Source organism: Eleutherodactylus coqui, chromosome 2 (genome assembly GCF_035609145.1).
Source record: "Eleutherodactylus coqui strain aEleCoq1 chromosome 2, aEleCoq1.hap1, whole genome shotgun sequence".
Taxonomy (NCBI): domain Eukaryota; kingdom Metazoa; phylum Chordata; class Amphibia; order Anura; family Eleutherodactylidae; genus Eleutherodactylus; species Eleutherodactylus coqui.
The window spans coordinates 261,112,866-261,135,021 of record NC_089838.1 but is presented as its reverse complement, the minus strand read 5'-3'; the positions used below and the strand labels follow the sequence as shown (position 1 = coordinate 261,135,021).

The 22,156-nt window shown below is 45.9% G+C and overlaps 1 protein-coding gene across 2 annotated transcripts in view; it reads right to left on the bottom strand.

Annotated features, from left to right (window-relative positions):
* PCSK6 (proprotein convertase subtilisin/kexin type 6) overlaps positions 1–22,156 on the bottom strand; it is a 178,975-nt gene that overhangs the window by 75,545 nt on the left and 81,274 nt on the right. For both annotated transcript variants that reach the window (XM_066592884.1, XM_066592885.1), the window contains exons 3-6: positions 7,329–7,439; positions 6,516–6,659; positions 4,560–4,636; positions 3,165–3,253 (exon numbers count right to left, since the gene is read on the bottom strand). In XM_066592884.1, coding sequence (XP_066448981.1) covers positions 3,165–3,253; positions 4,560–4,636; positions 6,516–6,659; positions 7,329–7,439 — 421 coding nt within the window. The remainder of the gene's footprint in view (positions 1–3,164; positions 3,254–4,559; positions 4,637–6,515; positions 6,660–7,328; positions 7,440–22,156) is intronic.

The following is a 22,156-nucleotide window of genomic DNA, read 5'->3' as shown; positions in this document are numbered from 1 at the left end:
ATATTAGCCTATTATGCGGCATGGTGTCAAATGCTTTAGAAAAATCCAGATGTACGAGATCAATAGACTCTCCCAGGTCCAGCCTAGAACTTACTTCATTGAAGAAGCTGATCAAATTGGTCTGGCATTATCGACCCCTCATGAACCCATGCTGGTGAGGAGTTATACTATTGTTTTCCTTGAGGTATTCCAGGAAGTCATTTAGAGTTACTTGGTCATTTTTCCTGCTCCCAACACATCAACTTCACTTACTACTGAATTTATATTACAGATTGGAAGGTGCCAATATAATCAATGTTATTTACTTACAAGGGCTAATCTGTGTAGAGAAAAAGAGATACTGTTCCCCTAACTCTCTCAGAAGTAGCAGCATCATGGAGGGCATTATACAACAGTACTGCGCAGTGTTGTTGTGAATACAGCATTGGGGCAAGATAACATCTGTGTCCTTCTCTGTAGTTGCCCCCTTCCTCTACCCTTGCCTTCTCAGATTACTCCAACCCGTGGAAGCAAATAGCTCCGACCCCTGTGTAGTGGCCAACTCTAGTAATTGCAGGAGCAGCTTGCATTAAAATCAGTGAGAGCCGAGCCTGCAATTAGCTGCGCCGGCCACTATACAAGGGTCACAGCTATCCTCTTCCACTCCGTACATTATGCTGCGGTGCTGACAGCAGGCACCCAAACATCTAATCGGCCACGGTCCTGAGCATCGGATCCAAGCCGATCAACTATTGATGACCTGTCAATATAAATTGCCTTGAAAATTCCTTTAAACTCTCAAATTCTTAGAAGTCTTAACATGACTTCTATTAAAATTGATAGATATTTTTGGGACAAGTCCTAAACTCTCGAAATGCATTGATTATATGTACACCGGCAATTTCTTTATATGGACTGATAGGCCATCTCTTCTGCAGCATCAGATCAAAAGAGTACTTTCAGCTGCAGATTCTGCTGCGAATGTGTACATGCGAGTTTCTCACAGATTTCATCCTATTGTAAAGGCTGAAATCCTCAGTGAAAATCTGCAACGTAAATTCACAAGTGGATTCGAAATTTGCCCATTTCATTTCTCATGCTGATTATTTTTGGCAGAATCTGGATGAAATCTCATCTACCTTAATGCTAATGTAATACACGGTGGATTTTTCGTCCTCCAATCCAGACAAGAAAAAAATGCACAGCGTACTTGCCCTGTGTGAACTTTCCCTTAAAAATGCCTTAAAAATTGGCATTCTCCAACCGCCAGGTATTGAATAATATTTCAGATTAATTTTCTGAGTGGCAGTGCAACATGTAACAGAAAAAGCATTGTGCAGCAGTGACCCATTCAAATGACTTGTTCAACCCCCTTTGGTGATCATTGGAAAGCCGGGCTACTAATCTCTGCCAGGATTCCAGCACATGAAGAACATAGAGATACAGAATGAGCAGCACAATACACAGCAACCCAACCAAGTGTGACTAATGATTGCTTTCCCCTGGTACACGTTCCAGCTCATTGCCCAGAAGCAGGTGACGCACAATATAGACATCTACAGCTGTGTGTCCTCACACTCAAGGCATCAGAGGAACAATTCAAAACCCTGTGAATAGACTTATTTATATACAAACACAACAGCACAACAAGCATTGGACAACATTTATACCAAGTCAGTATCCTCTGGAGCATGGAAATAGGAGCAGGAATTTTGGCAGCTAGAAAGCCTATCACAATTAAGGGGCACTTAGTTTGAAACAAACACTGGAAAAAAAATAAAAACATTTACGCATTAGGTTGTTTAGTGTCTGCAATGTCAAGTGAAGTGACAAGTTCTGCAGGTCTCCGATACAAGCATTAAGCCTCCCTATTAACCGACATCCTAATACGATGGAAACCACATTAGAAAAACAATTCTAGCCTAATTAACCCCTAAAGACCAAGCACAGTAAATTTACGAAGCTTGGTTAATCACGTCCGAAAGTAAAAGTACTGCGCACAGGATTAAAGCTCACGGTGGTCGGGTCCTTGGTTGTCCGTGACAGCCTAGGACCCGGAGGAGAAGACAGAAGTGGTTTTTAACAGCTTCTGCCTTCTTGTTTACAGGCTACATAGCGCTCAATAAACACCGTGTAGTGGACAGAGATAGCAGAAGTGTGATTTTCACTATTCGACCAGGCGATCACCTGACAGCCCAACTGCCCCCTGCTGAGGCAGAGCTGCAGGGTCATAACAGACCCAGATGAGATCTGCTTGTGACTACTGTCACTACAGGGGCAAGTCTTCCTCTGTAACTGAGGCTCCTATGGATGCACCAACTACAGTAGAAAGGTATGAAATAAAAATTTTAAAAATGGCAATGTGAATGACCGTCAGAGGTCATATGACATCATGGGGACATAGATGGCAAAAAAAAATAGTTACGAAAAGTAAAACGAAATTTCAATTATATATATATAAATAAAACAAAATGACCCAGTGGTGATGCGAACCAAGACAGTTTCCATATGTGCCTTGTAAATCAGAGACTATAAAAATTATATATCAAAACATCCAAAACAAAATGAGGAACCCATTCCTGTACTTTATTTTAGCGTGAAATACTAAATTAAAAAAACAATTAGAAATTTAAAAAAATTTTTTTTTAACTTTTCTACCCCTAATGAAGTTAAAAAAAGGAAAAAAAAAAGTCAGTGAAGATAGATATGAAAAATAGCGGTATGTTTCACGGAAAAAAACAACAACAAAAATAATTCCGGTAGCTGAAGAAACAAAAATAGGGCAGTCAAACCACCACATGGATAAAATTCCTAAAAAGTGTCTGGTCCTTTAGGACCAGAACACGCTGGTCCTTAAGGGGTTAAATGTGCAAGGTCCCAATGCAAAACCTGTAACAGGGCCTCAAACAGTCAGCGGGCTCATTCACACCTGCATTAGGGCTTCATTAGAGATTTTCGTTTCTCTCTTCTGGCTATGGAACAGAAAAACAGAACTTAAAATTTCAGTGTTTTGCTACATTAATTTAGGGGTAGGATCCCTAGAGATCAATCGCTTATCACCTATCCTATCGATAGGTAATAAAATATGTTTTTCTTTGTTGATAAACCCTTTTAACCCAAAAGTTAATACCAATTACAAAAGAAGTTCCCATATATCCTATGTACTAGATGTGAGTTGAGCTTACCACCAATCCTTGCATTATATGCAATGCCCACAATACAGTAGGAGTTATTTGCTGATGCTGCCACTTCACCGGCGCAACGAGTACCATGCCTAAAAAAAAAAGGAGGTAGGGAGAAGGAAGAAGAATAGTAAGGTTACATTGTATGTGATCACATCCTAAATGTATACAGAAGTGAATGACCTACCACTAAGAGTTTGTTCACATTAGGGTCACATCTTAATTGAGCTATAAAAGCTTTAAAGGATCTGTTATAAAATATTATAGTAAAATCCTGCTGGATCTCATTGACTTATAATGGGTCCATCAGGTTTCTTTATTTCTGCATGGCAAGAATAGCAGACTAGGTTATTCTTGCCATCCAAAATACTGGAAACATGACCCAATGGGGACAAGTAGCAGTGTAGAACAAGCCTTATCAGATCAGAATTGCTCTTTTTGCAAGCCAAGTACCCACTGTTGCACGTACCTTTCGGATGAAGGAATCTGAACGTTCCCATAGGGAACCATTGGTTCTAATAGCCGCGCGTTTTTTTAAGCGCACCATTTTTGCGCACCTAGCTCTCCATATGAATAAGCCCTTAGCAGCAGCTGCATCTTTGAGGAGTTATTGGAATTTTCTTCCACTTGCGAAAGAGGTTATTGCTATAATTTATTGGCTGAAAAGGGAATAATTTTGCCAAGATAGGAAAGTTGCTAACAACACAATTCCTTAATGGGATCTCTAAAGCGACTACAAACTAGATAGAGCGCTACAGCCACAGAATGAAGTCCAAATCTGATCTACGCCATGCTACCTAGGCTATTGATTAAAAAACCAGAAGTAATATTCCCTTAGTTAATTTAATCAGGGCTGTACAGGGATATAAACAAAAATGTAAATTTAAGCAGATAGTTTGGCATATGGTTCATTTTCACAATCTAATGTGTAAAACTTCACACAATCAGCAGACACTTCAGTTTGCAATTACCTTTTTTGTGACCGTCACAGCTTTCTGAAGCAAGCAAATCACTTCTAGGCCACATGGCTAATCAGAAAAATAGACTTCTCTTATTAACCTCTTCATAGTCACCACTAGCAATGCTGCACCAAACTGAACAGAACAAATCTGTGAGCGGTCAGCTTAACCGACATAAACCGGGATTTGTACACAAGTTTTTAAGGAGTTTTTTTTTAGCATTTTTCACTGCATTTCAATGCCACCTGAAATGCTAGAAAATAAAGCTTTTAGGAATGCTTGATGTGCATTTTTTTTTGCTTACAAGCATTTTTAAAATCACTGAAGCTTAGATTAAAAAAAAAAGTCAGTGCAAAAGAGCCTAAAAAAATTAAAAGTCAGTGCAAAGTAGCCTAGAGGTATGTTTACTACGGCCAGAATACAGAAACACAATACGCACTTATTTTCATTGCTGGCATCATATCTTGGACTTGGATCCTGATCATCTCCATTCACATCATGACTTGCAAATGGATCCTAAGAAAAAGGAAGAGGATATAAAACTTCACACTACAGTACCCAAAGAATTCTATAGGACCATTACTATAACTCAAAGGAACTCCAATCCAGAGACAGATGCAGTTTTTTAATGGATATATAACATGTAGAAGTAAAGAAGTCTTTTAGTGCAGAATACAGTGCCTCTTTATGGTGAATAGATGACCATGGGTAATAAAGCTTTCTTATTCAAACCATTTTTTTGTTTTTGAAATAAGCAAATTTTGTTGTATCCACTTAAAGGCTATGGACACATTTGGAGGGGGGGGGTTCCACTTAAATGCATGCTTTTTGGGCTGACCATTATATTTGCAATTGGGTGCAATTAAACAATTTGCAGTGTTTGTCTTCTGCGTCTTCTACATATCCCTGTATATAGTAACTGCAGTCTAAGGCCTTAGTCAGACGGGCGTTTTTTGCCGCGATTTGCGCATGCGCATGCGTCCGGCGATTTTATAAAACCATTGCTTTGCAATGGTATCGGACACATGAGCGCTTTTTATGCGCTCGTCCGATAAATTATAGAACAGAAATCGCAGATCGCACCTATCTGCGATCTGCGATTCCTGTTCTCTTCTCTATATGCGCTCAATGGGGCCGGCGGCAGCAGCGCAGACCCCATTGAGAACATATAGAAGACAAATCATTCTTCTCTGCCACAGCTGTAACAGCTGTGACAGAGAAGAACGATGTTTGCCCATTGAATTCAATGGAGCGGCAATACAGCCGCTCCATTGAAAGCAATGGGCTGCCGGCGTGCGTGGGATGAATTGTCGGGAAGGGCTTAAATATATAAGCCCTTACCTGCAATTCATCCAGAAATGTGTTAAAATAAAAAATATATATACACTCACCTGCTCCCGGCAGCCGGAGTTCTTCCCGACAATTCATCCCACACTCGCCCGCAGCGCATTGCTTTCAATGGAGCAGGCTGTATTGCTGGCTCCATTGAATGCAATGCGCTGGACAGCTCCGGCCCGTTTCTAATGAAACGCGGCTAGGAGCAGATTTTCGGGCGATTTTCAGGCACCGGTCACGCGATTTGCGGATGCGCATCCGTCATGCGATCCGTAAATCGCGCGAAAAAACGCCCGTCTGACTAAGGCCTAACTCTCATTGAGACTTACACTGCAGTCGCTATAAACAGGGCTATGTAGATGGTTAAATTCAACTTGATTACAAAAATGATTGTCAGTCCAAAAATACATGCATTTAAGTAAAAAAAATGCCCCCCCCCCAATTGTGTCCATAGCCTTTAACTTCCACCTACTATGCATACCTGAGACTCTAGAAGTCATCCAATTTATTTTAACTACTTGCATCCCTAAATGCTTATAACCCTCAAGCATTGTAAAACCAGAAGTGGAGATAACAGAACAGATGTTTGTCACTCCAAGGATTTTCAAACAGCCATCTGTGTATGGTTTACTGCCTTGGCTTTCAATTCCCTGTCATTGTTACAAGGCTTGTATAAAGAGTCTAACATTGACTTTCAGGAATGCTGCCTTCCGATAGATGGCACTGCAGAGGTATTGTTCCATCTCCCTTACTTGCATATTACCCAGAGGAGCATGAATGGCCCTAAGTCTCCTCACTCACCTTCTAGGTGCTCTCTCAAAGGAGAAGACACCTTCCTAGTAACTAGATTGCCATATTTCACAACCCGAAGCAAAAACAGAATGAGCTAATAGGTGGAGGACAGATTAATACAGAGTTCATCCCAGAGTTTGATCGAGAACTCAGAGTACAGCAAGTTCAAAAGTAAATGCAGCACTCCTGTGTAAAGGTAGGATCACTTTATTCACCCAGCCAATGTTCTGCAAGTCAACAGTTGATCATAAGCTGTCAATATACTCACGTAATTGTGAACAAGATCCGGGTGATTTTTCTCCACTCCGTCATCCAAGATACTCACAACTACATTTTTCCCAGTGTAGCCTCTCTGCCAAGCAGCCATAACGTTCATCTCTGACCTGCATCGGCTGCTTTTATCACTACAGTGCTGAAAAATGAAGAGTGAAGCGGGTCAGCAGAAGACATGAAGCAATTGCCACAAAAGTCTATGACAGATACATGTTAATGGAATAGCAAGTAGCAAAATGTTGGCAGCTATATCAAACATCAGTGAACATACTCTGGTGAGCTTGATGCTCGTTCGAGTATTAGCGTACTTGATGGTGCTCGTTACTCGAACGAGCATCAAATCGCGTTCGACCGTGCCCCAACTTTTGGCTCCTCCCCGCTGTGACGTGCCTGTTTTGGCCCCTCCCTGCCACGGCGCAGCACACGTCATTTGAAAATTTTTGGTCTGAGGGAGAGGGAGAGGGAGAGGGAGAGAGAGAGAGAAAAGCTCGGAACCCTGCGTTCCACATACAAAAATGCTCGAGTCTCCCATTGTAGTCAATGGGGTTCGTTACTCGAGTAGAGCTCTCGAATTTTACAAAATGCTTGACTCGAATAACGCGGACCCGAGCATTTGGGTGCTCGCTCATCTCTATACATAAGCTCTCGATTCCGGTCTAAACCTTAATCTAGTCTTACTATGGAGGGGGGTCCTTCACTTTGGTTGCACCATAACGAAGCACTAATACATCAATGGATTTGAAATGGTCTCTAAATGCCTATACAGTTACACAGTAACTAGATACTAGAACAATAGCACTGTACTTACCAGATACCACATGTTAGACCAGATGGGATCATTAAAGTACAAAAGGTTAGGGTCTGCCCGAATGTGTCTTTTAACCCTTTTCTTTATTTGCTGCTGCTCTACCCACTCCACCTGCAAGAAAAAAATAGGAAGATCTGATGATTTATCCCAAGTCGATACTTATACATTTGCAGAAGATTATAACCAATCCATCAATAAACTCCTACGACAGTATCTATCAAGGGAAAAAAAATTTCCTGTTTCAATTACTGTTCAGCCTCAGCTGAAAAACAATTGTGCTTTATTCCATGTTTAAACTCAATAAACAGGACCTAAGGGAATGGGTGACACGCTGAGAATATAATGAGCAGTTCTTCCCCTACAGGTCTTGGAAAACAGTGGAAATCATCAAAATTTCTATCGCTTTGTTGGATATAACATTCCAGCCAATATTAACGCACCAGACCGAGCAGCTAATATTCATATAACACCGGCAGATCGATTATAAATCAAATCAGTGAAAAGTATTTTGGAACAAAAACATTACGACACGCAAACCGATTCAGTTAGCGTTAAACACTACAAAGCAAGTTCTCATCAAGGCAAAACGTGAAATTTCAATCACTGGGCTGAGAATTATGAAAAACAAACATTACCTAAAAGTAGCTAATGACAAGTAGTTTATAAGAGCTGTCAACAACCTTATTAGCCTCGGAGCGGCAAAGATAAAAATAGAGTAAATCTATACTTCTGCATTGCTCCTGTGATGTCCACCCACATGTCTCACAGGGCCAGCGGCAGGCACAGCAAGAAACCGCTTGCACATTTAAAGTAGAGCATTTTATAGAACTGTTGGTTGATGCAAAGGGAGCGGAAAAGAAAAAGAAAACAGATTAACATAACTGCATTCAAAGGTGGACTATTCAAAAGTCTAAAAAGAAAATCTTTAAATCTCACAATACAGTGTGAAACCAAGCTTGCCGCACCCTCCAAAGCAGTAAAGAGCGCCAAAGAGTTGCCAGTTTGAAAGAAACTTTGGTGCAAGTTTCCTGCACTGAGCAGGGGGTTGGACCCGATGACCCTGGAGGTCCCTTTCAACTCTACCATTCTATAAAGTTAGGGCTCTCACACGAGTGTCTTTTACCGTCTATTACAGATCTGTATTTTGCACACACTACATAGTAACAAAGTTTACATTACTTTTAATTGTGTCTCTCACACTCAGTGCCTGCAAAAAAGATCACAGCCTGCTCTAGCTAGGCGCATATTACATGAGCATACACACTATGGTAGTGTTGGCAAGTACAGAATGCATTGCGCAAGGAAATAAAGCACTTATGTGAGAGAGCCCTTATCGTCTTCCATACATGTAAAGGGACTGTGGTCTTCACTTAGAAAAAGAAAGGGCTATTTTCCAGAAAATGTGCCAATCTTGCCCAGGGGCTGTACTTGGTATTACAACTTGGCTCCATTCATTTAATTAGGAGCGGGCTGCAATACCAAGTACTGCCATGAACAAGAGTGGTGCTGTTTTGGGGAGGATGAGAGGTGGGGGGAATGATGACTCATCTGAGACAGCCACTGTAAAGGGATGTTCGCTACATGCACCACACTTGGTGTGCCATGGGAAGCTCCAAGGCTGCTGCCAAATCGAGAACGCAAGAGTGGCGGAGAGCAAAAGAGCCAGCGAGCGCACGAGAGCAAAAGAGCCAGAGAAAGCAAGAAAGAGCTAGTGTGAAAAAGAGGTCGAAAGAAAAATCTTTTGCAGAGGTCAAAAAAATCATATGCTCAAATCAGATACGTAAAAGTCACAGGCGTTTCTGTACAGTGTACAAGGACCCACACATTACACTTTTGATGTAAAAGGAAGTGCTGCATCTGTTCCTTTGCAAACAAAACAATTCTAGAACTTCTACCGTGTTTCCCCGAAAATAAGGCACCCCCTGAAAGTTGCAGAAGTCCCAAATATAAGGCACCCCCCGATAGTAAGGCATAGTAAAGTGTGCAGGCAAGTCAAGAGGCCCGTCCCCTGCTGCCATCCCAGTTGTCTCCTACCTCCAGATGTATAGGTAGATCTGCAGACAGTCTGCTGTTATCCTGTCCCTGCTGTGCTGTACGAGTGTGCTGTTGTGAGCTCCCCTTGCTGGCTGGAAAAGTCCATACTGTACGTTCTGTTCCTGCTGTACACATCTGCTGTGATGAGCTCCCCCTGGTGGCCGGAAGCTGCAATACCATCCCTGCTTACAAGTGGTCCAGGACCTTCTGTCTGCAGACAGGTACGTTACTTTACAGCCCTTATTTTATGGCTCTGTGTGTGAGTCAGGCACCCTGTGTGTGATTCGTCAGGCTGGGTTCTCACAGAGCGTATTTCCAGCGGAAATCTCGCAGTTTGGCCACAGCGATAAACAGCGAGATTTCCGCCGGGAAAGCGCTGCTTCAAAACCCACGGCACTCAGCCGCTTGTTTTGAAGCGACCTGGCTGCACACTTTTCCGTTTCTGTGGCCGGTGAATCCGCACCACAACACCGGCTTCTCCCAGCTTTGCAGTGACAGATTTGCTGTCCCATGTGGACGAGATTTCTGAGAAATTTCGTCCACAAAGCTGGCCAATTGAGGGATTAGCGGCCACAGACGGATTTGCCGCGGCGAAATAAGACACCCCCTGAAAATAAGACATAGCGCATATTTGGGAGCAAAAATTAATATAAGACGCGTCTTATTTTCGGGGACACAGGGTAGGATCGTACGCAAAATTAATTCTAGCAGGATGATACAACCTGTTGCGCTACTAACTAGCTACCTTAGAAAAAAGGAAAGTCAGCACTCCGAATAAATGATTAAAAAAATGCCTCTCATGCACCCGTCATGGCCAAGGCAACGCTTCGGCTCTCTTTAAGGCTTTCTCAAGCAACCGGCTGAAGTACTAGCTAGCCTTTTAACTAGTATTTATAGGATTCACAGGAAAGTTAGACTAACTTTTAGACTGCTGTGTACAGAAACAGTAACTACTAAATACTAACTGAATTAACTTTGCGTTTGTAACTCAAGAACTCAAGTTTGCCACATGAATGTATCAGCGCTTGGAAAATTAGCATTTTAATTGCAGCAGAATGCTGCAGTTCTCATACAGAATTACAAGTAATATAGAGAGTAAAGTATTGCTGCTGACTACAAAGTAGTAACAAAATTTATCCAAAAGCTTTTTGCAAGGGTGACCAAAGCAATTTACAGAATAAGACAGCATCTTACTGGAGGGCGTAATTACAGAATCAAACCCGTATTTTTCAGAAATACTTTGAGGGCTCATTTACACGAGCGAGTTTCACACGCGAGTTCCATCTGATTTTGATATGGACATAATAACATAGGTAGAAAAGTTGCTGTATGTCCTATTTTGGGGTGATTCTGTTTAGGAATAGAACGTTCATCCCTATGGGCTTTAAAAACAAAAATTGCATTGGCATGCAAGTGCAAATTTCATACAATTCTGTTGCAATTTTAAATATTTTTCCTTGCGATACACCATGTGATTTTTCACGATGCAACAATGTGATGCATTTTTCTTGCAAAAAGCATCACAATAGCAAAAAAAAAATCTCGTTTGCAAGGGGTAGGTGGAATAAGCAGCAGCCTTGGGCACCAGTGGGATGAGAGCCCAGCAGTAAGAAGCTTTTCTTTCATTTAAAAGAACGAAGTGTCTTCTGAACCATTCGATCTTCTGAGCATTGACGTTGTAAGAGTGAGGGTGAGGGGGGTGAGGGGGGTGAGGGTGAAGGGGGTGAGGGGGGTGAGGGATGGGGGGGAGTTAGTTGAGGGGATTAGGTATGCTTCTTTGAAGGGGTGTTTTATTAGGGCGCGTCCAAAGTTCTGTATATTGGCGACTGTCCGGACGTTTTGGGGTAGTGCATTCCAGAGGACTGGTGCTGCTTTGGAGAAGTCCTGGAAGTGAGATCATGAGGTTTGAGAGCCTTTTTATAACGCAAAAAGGGAAGCACTTTTATGGCCTTACCCATGTCTAATCAGAACACAACTGTAAGTATTTACATGTCTGCCACATAAGACAGAGACATAACTGCTTGCTGACTTTTGCAGCAATTGGACATTTCTAACTGGGTGCAATTTTTTTTCGCCAAGGAGTGTACAAAACTCACTTTAGATTTTAGGTAACCATTTCGCTGACAACACTGGAGCAAAAATCCTAAACCTCCAATATTAATAAAATGATTACTACATCCCATTGAGGCATTGTATCAGGAGAAAAGTCATATGCTATGTGCTGTGTTCCAAAAATTCTGAATAGTTAAAGACAACATGACTCATATTAAGAAGCTGTCACATACTTCATGTCCAGAAATAGCCTCATTAAAATATGGAAAAGCTAACATGCATTGCAGGCAAACGCCTGAAAGAAACTAGACCCCCTACTTGGATAGGTAGTAAATCACATAGCAAATATTAAAGATTTCAGCATCGTAATTAATACCCTGGCATTCACTAAATTAACTCTGCCAGTTCATGAATACACCTCAAAAACATTTCCCTTTTTTGTAGGGCAGGGGGTGGATTTGGGGGCGGGGGTGGAGGATGCACTTGACTTGTAAATGCTAAAAAAAAAAAAAAATGTAAAGGCTATGAACACCTTCACTGCCTTTTTTAAATCCATGTCTTTTTAACTTAAAAACATTTTTCGCAATTGGATGCGATTAAAGATGTGTAACTAGAAATGAACGAGCGTACTCGTTAAGGCAAAATACTCGAGCGAGTATTGCCATTTTCGAGTACATGCCCGCTCTCACCCGCAGTCCCCCATTGCTCCCTGCTCTCCCCCGCCCCCCCCCCCCCCCCCCCCGTTGGCCCCCAAATCTTTTGGCACGAGCAGGCATGTACTCGAAAATGGCAATACTCGCTCAAGTATTTTGCCTTAACGAGTACGCTCGCCCATCTCTATTTGTAACCATTTATTCTCTGAACATGCAGTGTATCTCAATACACTGAAGCTGCGGAACTGAGATTCCAGCAAAATCTATTAGACAAGTGACTGACGGGTTCTGTGGTTAATGACAGGAGCAGGGGGGAGACTTTTAACCTGAAGTTTACAGCTGGGGCGGCAAGAAACAGAAAACTAAAGGTGGAAAGCCCCCATGGTCCATCTAGTCTGCCCTCATATTATCTCCTTTTTATTTCTCTCTTAGGACAGATACATACTTAGCTGTAGCTTGAATTCATTTATTGTTGATTTTCTAACCACATCTGCAGGAAGTTTTTTTCCAGGCATTTACCGTATTTTTCGCTTTATAAGACACCCCCCCACCCCCCCACCCCCCGTTTTAGAGGGGAAAATAGGGAAAAAATATTTTGAACTCACCCAGGGACAGTGCAGGGAAAGTGCTGGGTGACGGAGCAGAAGGAGCAGCAGAGGTCTGATATACCAGTGCTCAGTGCCGCTTGTGTACGAAAAGAGGAAGATAAAAAGCCGATTGGTGGAGACGAGGAAGCAGCAGCAGTTCGCGTCGGCGCTCACCACCAATCAGCAGCATGTATGGGCAGCAGTGAGGAGGAGAGAAAACTGGTAACTGATTTGTTCGTGCGACCACGAGTTTGCTTGAGCAACCGTGATTTTGTTAACGCGATCATGCGTTTAAAGCGGCGATCGTGCGAACAAATAGCAATGCGCCGAATTTCGGCACATTCGCTTTATAAAATGCAGCGACTTTTTCTCCCCACTTCGGGGGGGGGGGGTGTTTAAGAAAAGTGTGTCTTATAAAGCGAAAAATACGGTACTCTGTCAGTAAATAAAAATATTTTCTGACATTGCTTCTGATTTTTCCCCCAACTAATATCAAAAGATGATGCTCCCTTGTTCTTCTGTTTAGCTTACTAAGGTCTCAGGGCACATGAATGGAGCGGGATACGCCCGTGGTTTTCCGCCGCAGGAATCCCGCGGGGATAAACAAAAAAGTCCCCACTGGCGATCGCAGAAAAACGCTCCTTTTACCATGTTTTTCTGCGATCTCCATTAATACTATATTAATGGAGACCTCCTGCCGTGGAAAAACACGGTAAAATAGACCATGCCGCGATTTTTTTCCTGCGGCGTAAATCCACAGCAGAATCCCGCATGTGAGGACTGAGCCATTAGGTTCAATAGAACCTAAAAGCTGCGTTATTACGCCGCGAGGAATGCAGAATAAATCCGTCCGTGGGCATTAGCCCTAATAAAAACACTTCCTTCCTGAAACTTATACATACCTTTAACATATATAAAACTTTCCATCATGTCCCCCCCTCTCTCCTTTTTCTCTCCTCCAGGCGATACAAATTAAGTTCTTTAAGGGCTCATGCCCATGGCCGTGACTGGCTACGCAAGCAGAATACCGCTGCGGAGTCCATCACAGGGCCCCCCAAAAGACCCTATACTCCCCTCCGGATCTGCTGCGTAGCTCCCGCATGACGCGCCAGCGCAGTACAGCCCATGATGCGATGGCAGTGTCAAATGACATGGCCGGTAGTGCGCATATTCTCGCTATACTTCCGCTGTGCTACAGTAGAAGTATAGCGCAACGAGCGGCTTCGATTGACTACAATGGAAGCCGTCCGCGCGTATTCCCGCAGGTAATACCACGCTGTGGAATTCCGCAGTGTGAAGATTCAGCCATCAGGTTCAATAGAACCTAATAGCTGCAGTGAAACACCATGGCCGTGGGCATTAGCCCTGAGTCTTTTCTGATAAGTTTTGTTCTTGAGACCCTCCAATTTTTATAGCCCATCTTTGGACTCGTTCCATTTATCAATGTCTTTCTATAGATAAGGTCACCAGAACTGAACACAATGTCCCAGATGTGGTCTCACCACAGCTCTATACATTTGGATCACAATCTCCCTCTTTCTACTGGTAATACTGAGTATACTACTTCCTTTCTTTGCTGCACTGTGGACTCCTTTTTATGCTCATTTATCAGAAATCAAAACCTCTAAATCCTTCTTTTCTGAAGTGCTGGATAACACAGAACAGCTAATTTGATCTACGATTTACGTTGGTGAGGGATGCAGCAGATTTCTGGCATATTATTTATTGAATTATAATTAGAGATGAGCGAACGTACTCGTCCGAGCTTGATACTCGTTCGAGTATTAGCGTGTTCGAGATGCTCGTTACTAGAGGCGAGCACCACGCTATGTTCAAGTTACTTTCACTTTCATCTCTGAGACGTTAGCGCGCTTTTCTGGCCAATAGAAAGACAGGGAAGGCATTACAACTTCCCCCTGCGACGTTCAAGCCCTATACCACCCCCCTGCAGTGAGTGGCTGGCGAGATCAGGTGTCACCCGAGTATATAAATCGGCCCCTCCCGTGGCTCGCCACAGATGCATTCTGACAGAGGGAAAGTGCTGCTGATGCCGGAGCTGCTATAGGGAGAGCATTAGGAGTGATTTTAGGCTTCAAGAACCCCAACGGTCCTTCTTAGGGCCACATCTGACCGTGTGCAGTACTGTTGAGGCTGCTTTTTGCAGTGTTGCACATTTTTTTTTTTTTTTGTATATCGGCCGTGCAGAGCATTGCGTCCTCAGTCTGCAGTCATTGTACAGAGTATAGGGCCAGTACTGGTGAGGCAGGGAAAGAGATATTCAGGCTATATAGGCAGTGGGCTTTTTCCAAAAAATTGGGGAAAAATACTATATTTCGGCTGCCTGTGACCGTCTTCAGTTTACTGCGTGTCTGCTGGGTGTAGTAGTCCTAATTAATACGCAGCTAAGCGTTACAGCAGGCTTGCGCAAAATTGTTTCCTGGATCTGCTGTCTCTGTTACATCAGCGCCATCATCCCGCCAGAGGGAAACAGTATACATAATATTATACGCTGCCTACAGTATCTATCTGCTGGGGGTAGTAGTCCTAATTAATACGCAGCTAAGCGTTACAGCAGGCTGGCGCAAAATTGTTTCCTGGATCTGCTGTCTCTGTTACATCAGCGCCATCATCCCGCCAGAGGGAAACAGTATACATAATATTATACTCTGCCTACAGTATCTATCTGCTGGGGGTAGTAGTCCTAATTAATACGCAGCTAAGCGTTACAGCAGGCTGGCGCAAAATTGTTTCCTGGATCTGCTGTCTCTGTTACATCAGCACCGTCATCCCACCAGAGGGAAACACTATACATAATATTATACGCTGCCTACAGTATCTATCTGCTCGGGGTAGTAGTCCTAATTAATACGCAGCTAAGCGTTACAGCAGGCTAGCGCAAAATAGTTTCCTGGATCTGCTGTGCGTTCCGTAAGGGAAGTCAGCCTCCAACCACAGGCCAATAAGCGGCACATTTAATTACAGCGTTCGGTTTCTGCACTACTGGTAATACAGCATGCTGAGGGGTAGGGGTAGGCCTAGAGGACGTGGACGCGGGCGAGGACGCGGAGGCCCAAGTCAGGGTGTGGGCACAGGCCGAGCTCCTGATCCAGGTGTATCGCAGCCAACTGCTGCGGGATTAGGAGAGAGGCACGTTTCTGGCGTCCCCACATTCATCTCACAATTAATGGGTCCACGCGGTAGACCTTTATTAGAAAATGAGCAGTGTGAGCAGGTCCTGTCGTGGATGGCAGAAAGTGCATCCAGCAATCTATCGACCACCCAGAATTCTGCGCCGTCCACTGCTGCAACTCTGAATCCTCTGGCTGCTGCTCCTCCTTCCTCCCAGCCTCCTCACTCCATTACAATGACACATTCTGAGGAGCAGGCAGACTCCCAGGAACTGTTCTCAGGCCCCTGCCCAGAATGGGCAGCAAGGGTTCCGAATCCTCTCCCACTGGAGGAGTTTGTCGTGACCGATGCCCAACCTTTGGAAAGTTCCCGGGGTCCGGGGGATGAGGCTGGGGACTTCCGGCAACTGTCTCAAGAGCTTTCAGTGGGTGAGGAGGACGATGACGATGAGACACAGTTGTCTATCACTCAGGTAGTAGTAATGAAGTAAGTCCGAGGGAGGAGCGCACAGAGGATTCGGAGGAAGAGCAGCAGGACGATGAGGTGACTGACCCCACCTGGTTTGCTACGCCTACTGAGGACAGGTCTTCAGAGGGGGAGGCAAGGGCAGCAGCAGGGAAGGTTGGAAGAGGCAGTGTTTCCCAAAGCGCCCCCTCGCGCCATGCCACCCTGCAGAGGCCGAGGTGCTCAAAGGCCTGGCAGTTTTTCACTGAGAGTGCAGACGACCGACAAACAGTGGTGTGCAACCTTTGTCGCGCCAAGATCAGCCGGGGAGCCACCACCACCAGCCTCACCACCACCAGCATGCGCAGACATATGATGGCCAAGCACCTCACAAGGTGGGACGAAGGCCGTTCACCGCCTCCGGTTTGCACCGCTGCCTCTCCCCCTGTGCCCCAACCTGCCACTGAGATCCAACGCCCTTCTCAGGACACAGGCACTACCGTCTCCTGGCCTGCACCCACACCCTCACCTCCGCTGTGCTCGGCCCCATCCACCAATGTCTCTCAGCTCACCGTCCAGCTGTCGCTAGCGCAAGTGTTGGAGCGCAAGCGCAAGTACGCCGCCACGCACCAGCACGCTCAAGCGTTAAACATGCACATAGCCAAATTTATCAGCCTGGAGATGCTGCCGTATAGGTTTGTGGAAACGGAGACTTTCAAAGGTATGATGGCGGCCGCGGCCCCACGCTACTCAGTTCCCAGTCGCCATTACTTTTCCCGATGTGCCGTCCCAGCCCTGCACGACCACGTCTCCCGCAACATTGTACGCGCCCTCACCAACACGGTTACTGGCAAGGTCCACTTAACAACGGACACATGGACAAGCACAGGCGGGCAGGGCCACTATATCTCCCTGACGGCACATTGGGTGAATTTAGTGGAGGCTGGGACAGAGTCAGAGCCTGGGACCGTTCACGTCCTACCGACCCCCAGAATTGCGGGCCCCAGCTCGGTGGTGGTATCTGCGGCGGTGTATGCTTCCTCCACTAAACCACCCTCCTCCTCCTCCTACGCAACCTCTGTCTCGCAATCAAGATGTGTCAGCAGCAGCACGTCGCAAACAGTCGGTGTCATGTGTCATGGCAGCACAGCGGTGGGCCGTGCTGAAACTACTCAGCTTAGGAGAGAAGAGGCACACGGCCCATGAACTGCTGCAGGGTCTGACAGAGCAGACCGACCACTGGCTTGCGCCGCTGAGCTTCCAACCGGGCATGGTCGTGTGTGACAACGGCCGTAACCTGGTGGCGGCTCTGCAGCTCGGCAGCCTCACGCATGTGCCATGCCTGGCCCACGTCTTTAATTTGGTGGTTCAGCGCTTTCTGAAAAGCTACCCACGCTTGTCAGACCTGCTCGGAAAGGTGCGCCGGCTCTGCGCACATTTCCACAAGTCCCATACGGACGCTGCCACCCTGCGCACCCTGCAACATCGGTTTCATCTGCCAGTGCACCGACTGCTGTGCGACGTGCCCACACGGTGGAACTCTACGCTCCACATGTTGGCCAGGCTCTATGAACAGCGTAGAGCTATAGTGGAATACCAACTCCAACATGGGCGGCGCAGTGGGAGTCAGCCTCCTCAATTCTTTACAGAAGAGTGGGCCTGGTTGGCAGACATCTGCCAGGTCCTTGGAAACTTTGAGGAGTCTACCCAGATGGTGAGCGGCGATGCTGCAATCATTAGCGTCACCATTCCTCTGCTATGCCTCTTGAGAAGTTCCCCGCAAAGCATAAAGGCAGACGCTTTGCGCTCGAAAACAGAGGCGGGGGAAGACAGTATGTCGCTGGATAGTCAGAGCACTCTCCTGTCTATATCTCAGCGCATGGAGGAGGAGCATGAGGAGGAGGGGGAAGAGACAGCTTGGCCCACTGCTGAGGGTACCCATGCTGCTTGCCTGTCATCCTTTCAGCGTGTATGGCCTGAGGAGGAGGAGGAGGATCCTGAAAGTGATCTTCCTAGTGAGGACAGCCATGTGTTGCGTACAGGTACCCTGGCACACATGGCTGACTTCATGTTAGGATGCCTTTCTCGTGACCCTCGCGTCACACGCATTCTGGCCACTACGGATTACTGGGTGTACACACTGCTCGACCCACGATATAAGGAGAACCTTTCCACTCTCATACCCGAAGAGGAAAGGGGTTCGAGAGTGATGCTATACCACAGGACCCTGGGGACAAACTGATGGTAAAACTCCCATCCGACAGCGCTAGTGGCCGAAGGCGCAGTTCCGAGGGCCAGGTAGCCGGGGAGGCGCAGAGATCAGGCAGCATGTACAGCACAGGCAGGGGAACACTCTCTAAGGCCTTTGACAGCTTTCTGGCTCCCCAGCAAGATTGTGTCACCGCTCCCCAGTCAAGGCTGAGTCGGCGGGAGCACTGTAAAAGGATGGTGAGGGAGTACGTAGCTGATCGCACGACCGTCCTCCGTGACGCCTCTGCCACACATGGCCTGAACTCGCGCTGTATGCCCTGGAGGTGCTTGCTTGTCCTGCGGCTAGCGTCTTGTCAGAGAGGGTGTTTAGTGCGGCTGGGGGGAATCATCACAGATAAGCGTACCCGCCTGTCAACCGACAGTGCCGACAGGCTTACACTCATCAAGATGAACAAAGCCTGGATTTCCCCAGACTTCTCTTCTCCACCAGCAGACAGCAGCGATACCTAAACAATACGTAGGCTGCACCCGCGGATGGAAGCATTGTTCTCTATCACCATCAAAAACGTGGACCTTTTAGCTTTATCAATCTGTGTATAATATTCATCCTCCTCCTGCTCCTCCTCCTGAAACCTGACGTAATCACGCCGAACGGGCAATTTTTCTTAGGCCCACAAGGCTCAGTCATATAATTTTTGTAAACAATTTTTATACGTTTCAATGCTCATTAAAGCGTTGAAACTTGCACCTGAACCAATTTTTATTTTAGCTGGGCTGCCTCCAGGCCTAGTTACAAATTAAGCCACATTAACCAAAGCAATTAATGGGTTTCACCTGCCCTCTTGGTTGGGCATGGGCAATTTTTCTGAGGTACATTAGTACTGTTGGTACACCAATTTTTTGGGGCCCTCGCCTACAGTGTAATCCAATTAATTTTTTGCCCACCTGCATTAAAGCTGACGTTACATCAGCTGTGATGGGCACTGCAATGGGATACATTCATGTACAGCCGGTGGGTTCCAGGGAGCCACCCATGCTGTCGGTCCACACGGAGTTGTAACTGCATGTGTCCACTTCTAAAGAACCCCAGTCTGACTGGGGCATGCAGTGTGGGCCGAAGCCCACCTGCATTAATCATGACATTACCTCAGCTGTGCTGGGCACTGCAATGGGATATATTTATGTACCGCCGGTGGCTTCCTGGCACCCACCCATGCTGTCGGTCCACACGGAGTTGTAACTGCATGTGTCCACTTCTAAAGAACCCCAGTCTGACTGGGGCATGCAGTGTGGGCCGAAGCCCACCTGCATTAAACATGACATTACCTCAGCTGTGATGGGCACTGCAATGGGATACATTTATGTACCGCCGGTGGCTTCCTGGCACCCACCCATGCTGTCGGTCCACACGGAGTTGTAACTACATGCGTCCACTTCTAAAGAACCCCAATCTGACTGGGGCACGCAGTGTGGGCCGAAGCCCACCTGCATTTAATCGGACGTTACCTCAGCTGTGATGGGCACAGCAATGGGATACATTTTTGTACAGCCAGTGGGTTCCAGGGAGTCACCCATGCTGTGGGTGAACACGGAATTTCCATTGCGGAGTTGTACCTGCCTGTGACTATTTATAAAAAACCGCGGTCTGACTGGGGCATGCAGACACCTTGACAGAATGAATAGTGTGTGGCACATAGGTTCCCCATTGCTATGCCCACGTGTGTAGCTCCTGATGGCGGTGGCACAGGATTATATTTCTCATTGCTTCTGTACAGCATTGTGGGCTATCGCCCCGCCCCTTTTAAAGAGGGTCGCTGCCTAGCCGTGCCAACCCTCTGCAGTGTGTGCCTGCGGTTCCTCCTCATGGCAGACGCACTTATAAATAGACATGAGGGTGGTGTGGCATGAGAGCAGCTGAAGGCTGCGCAGGGACAATTTGGTGTGCGCTGTGGACACTGGGTCGTGCAGGAGGGGGTTGGGCAGCATGTAACCCAGGAGAAGTGGCAGCGGAGTGTCATGCAGGCAGTGATTGTGCTTTGTTGGAGGTAGTGTGGTGCTTAGCTAAGGTATGCATTGCTAATGAGGGCTTTTCAGAAGTAAAAGTTGTTGGGAGGGGGGGGCCCACTCTTGCCGCTATTGTGGCTTAATAGTGGGACCTTGGAACTTGAGATGCAGCCCAACATGTAGCCCCTCGCCTGCCCTATCCGTTGCTGTGTCATTCCCATCACTTTCTTGAATTGCCCAGATTTTCACAAATGGAAACCTTAGCGAGCATCGGCGATATACAAAAATGCTCGGGTCGCCCATTGACTTCAATGGGGTTCGTTACTCGAAACGAACCCTCGAGCATCGCGAAAATTTCGTCCCGAGTAACGAGCACCCGAGCATTTTGGTGCTCGCTCATCTCTAATTATAATTTTAATCACACTAGCTAACTGTGGTTAGGGCTCCTAACTGCCTGTCGCCATAGGTGCTGTATGTTTGGGGCTGGCTCATTGCTTTGAACGAGTGGAGCTGCCTCCATTCTGAAAGTCAAAGGAGTTTTCCAGGACTCCAATATATAATCTCTCCTTTATAATTATATCACATTGGTAGGGATCCATCATACAGGTCTCCCTTTGACCAGCAGGGTGAGCACCGCGGCCTTTTCACTGCATACCAGGCAGAGCACAATACATTTAATAGTGATCGTGCCTGGTGTAGTAGCTCAGTCCTATTCACTTGAATGGGACTAAACTGCTCTCAAGCCATGTGACATCACTGAGAAGAGGCTCAGGAATGCTATCTTTTCTCCTTAGGGAGAGCACCTAGAAGGTGAGTGAGGAGACTTATAAGGCCATTCATGCTCCTCTAGGAAATATGCAAATAAGGGAAATGGAACAATACCTCTGCAGCATATGGCACTCACCTGATCACTGCTATTTCTTCACACCACTTGCCAGCAGAGGTGCCAAGCAGGAGACCCTCATCAATCAGATATTGCTGACCTATCCTAAGGATAGGCCATCAATATCGAAGTCCCAGAAAAGCCCTTTAATTGAGAACTCTTTCTGTTCTTACCGCTACTGCTAGCTTTGGGCGGAATGAAATCGGATTTCACCAGCAGCAGCGGTGAGAGCAGAAAGAGAAAAATCAATTTTCAGAATACAGCCATCTCCACTCATTTATAGCAAGGAGCTGGCACCTAGAAGTCAGTGCCCATAGTAGTTAGGAGCCCTGACCACCGGCATTTGTAGCTAGTCTGATTAAAATAATAATTAAATCAGGTCAATATGCCCAACATTTCCGGCACCTTCCATCCAACGCTATAAACTGTACATAACTGTAAGTTTAACATTAAACGTCACCTCCTCACTCCTGTCATTAACTGCACAAACCATCAGTCAGCTTGACTTTGCAGGAATTTCAGTCCTTGAACTTGCAGTGCATTGATCTTTCTAATCTTTATTTCGCTCCCTACATTTAAATCACTTGCACACTCATGTCACCTACACCTCAAAAACATCTACAAAGTCCACCCTTCTCTCACTGTAGATGCAGCAAAAGTTATTATTGTTGCCCTGATCCATTCTTGTCTTTGGTATTGCAACTCGCAACTGATTGGTCTTTCCCTCACTAAACCCTCTCATCTGCAAACTAGTCTGAATGAAGCAGGCACATCTTTTTATCTAGCCGCTAGATCAATGCCTCCCCCTTGGACGGCCACTGCACCGATGCC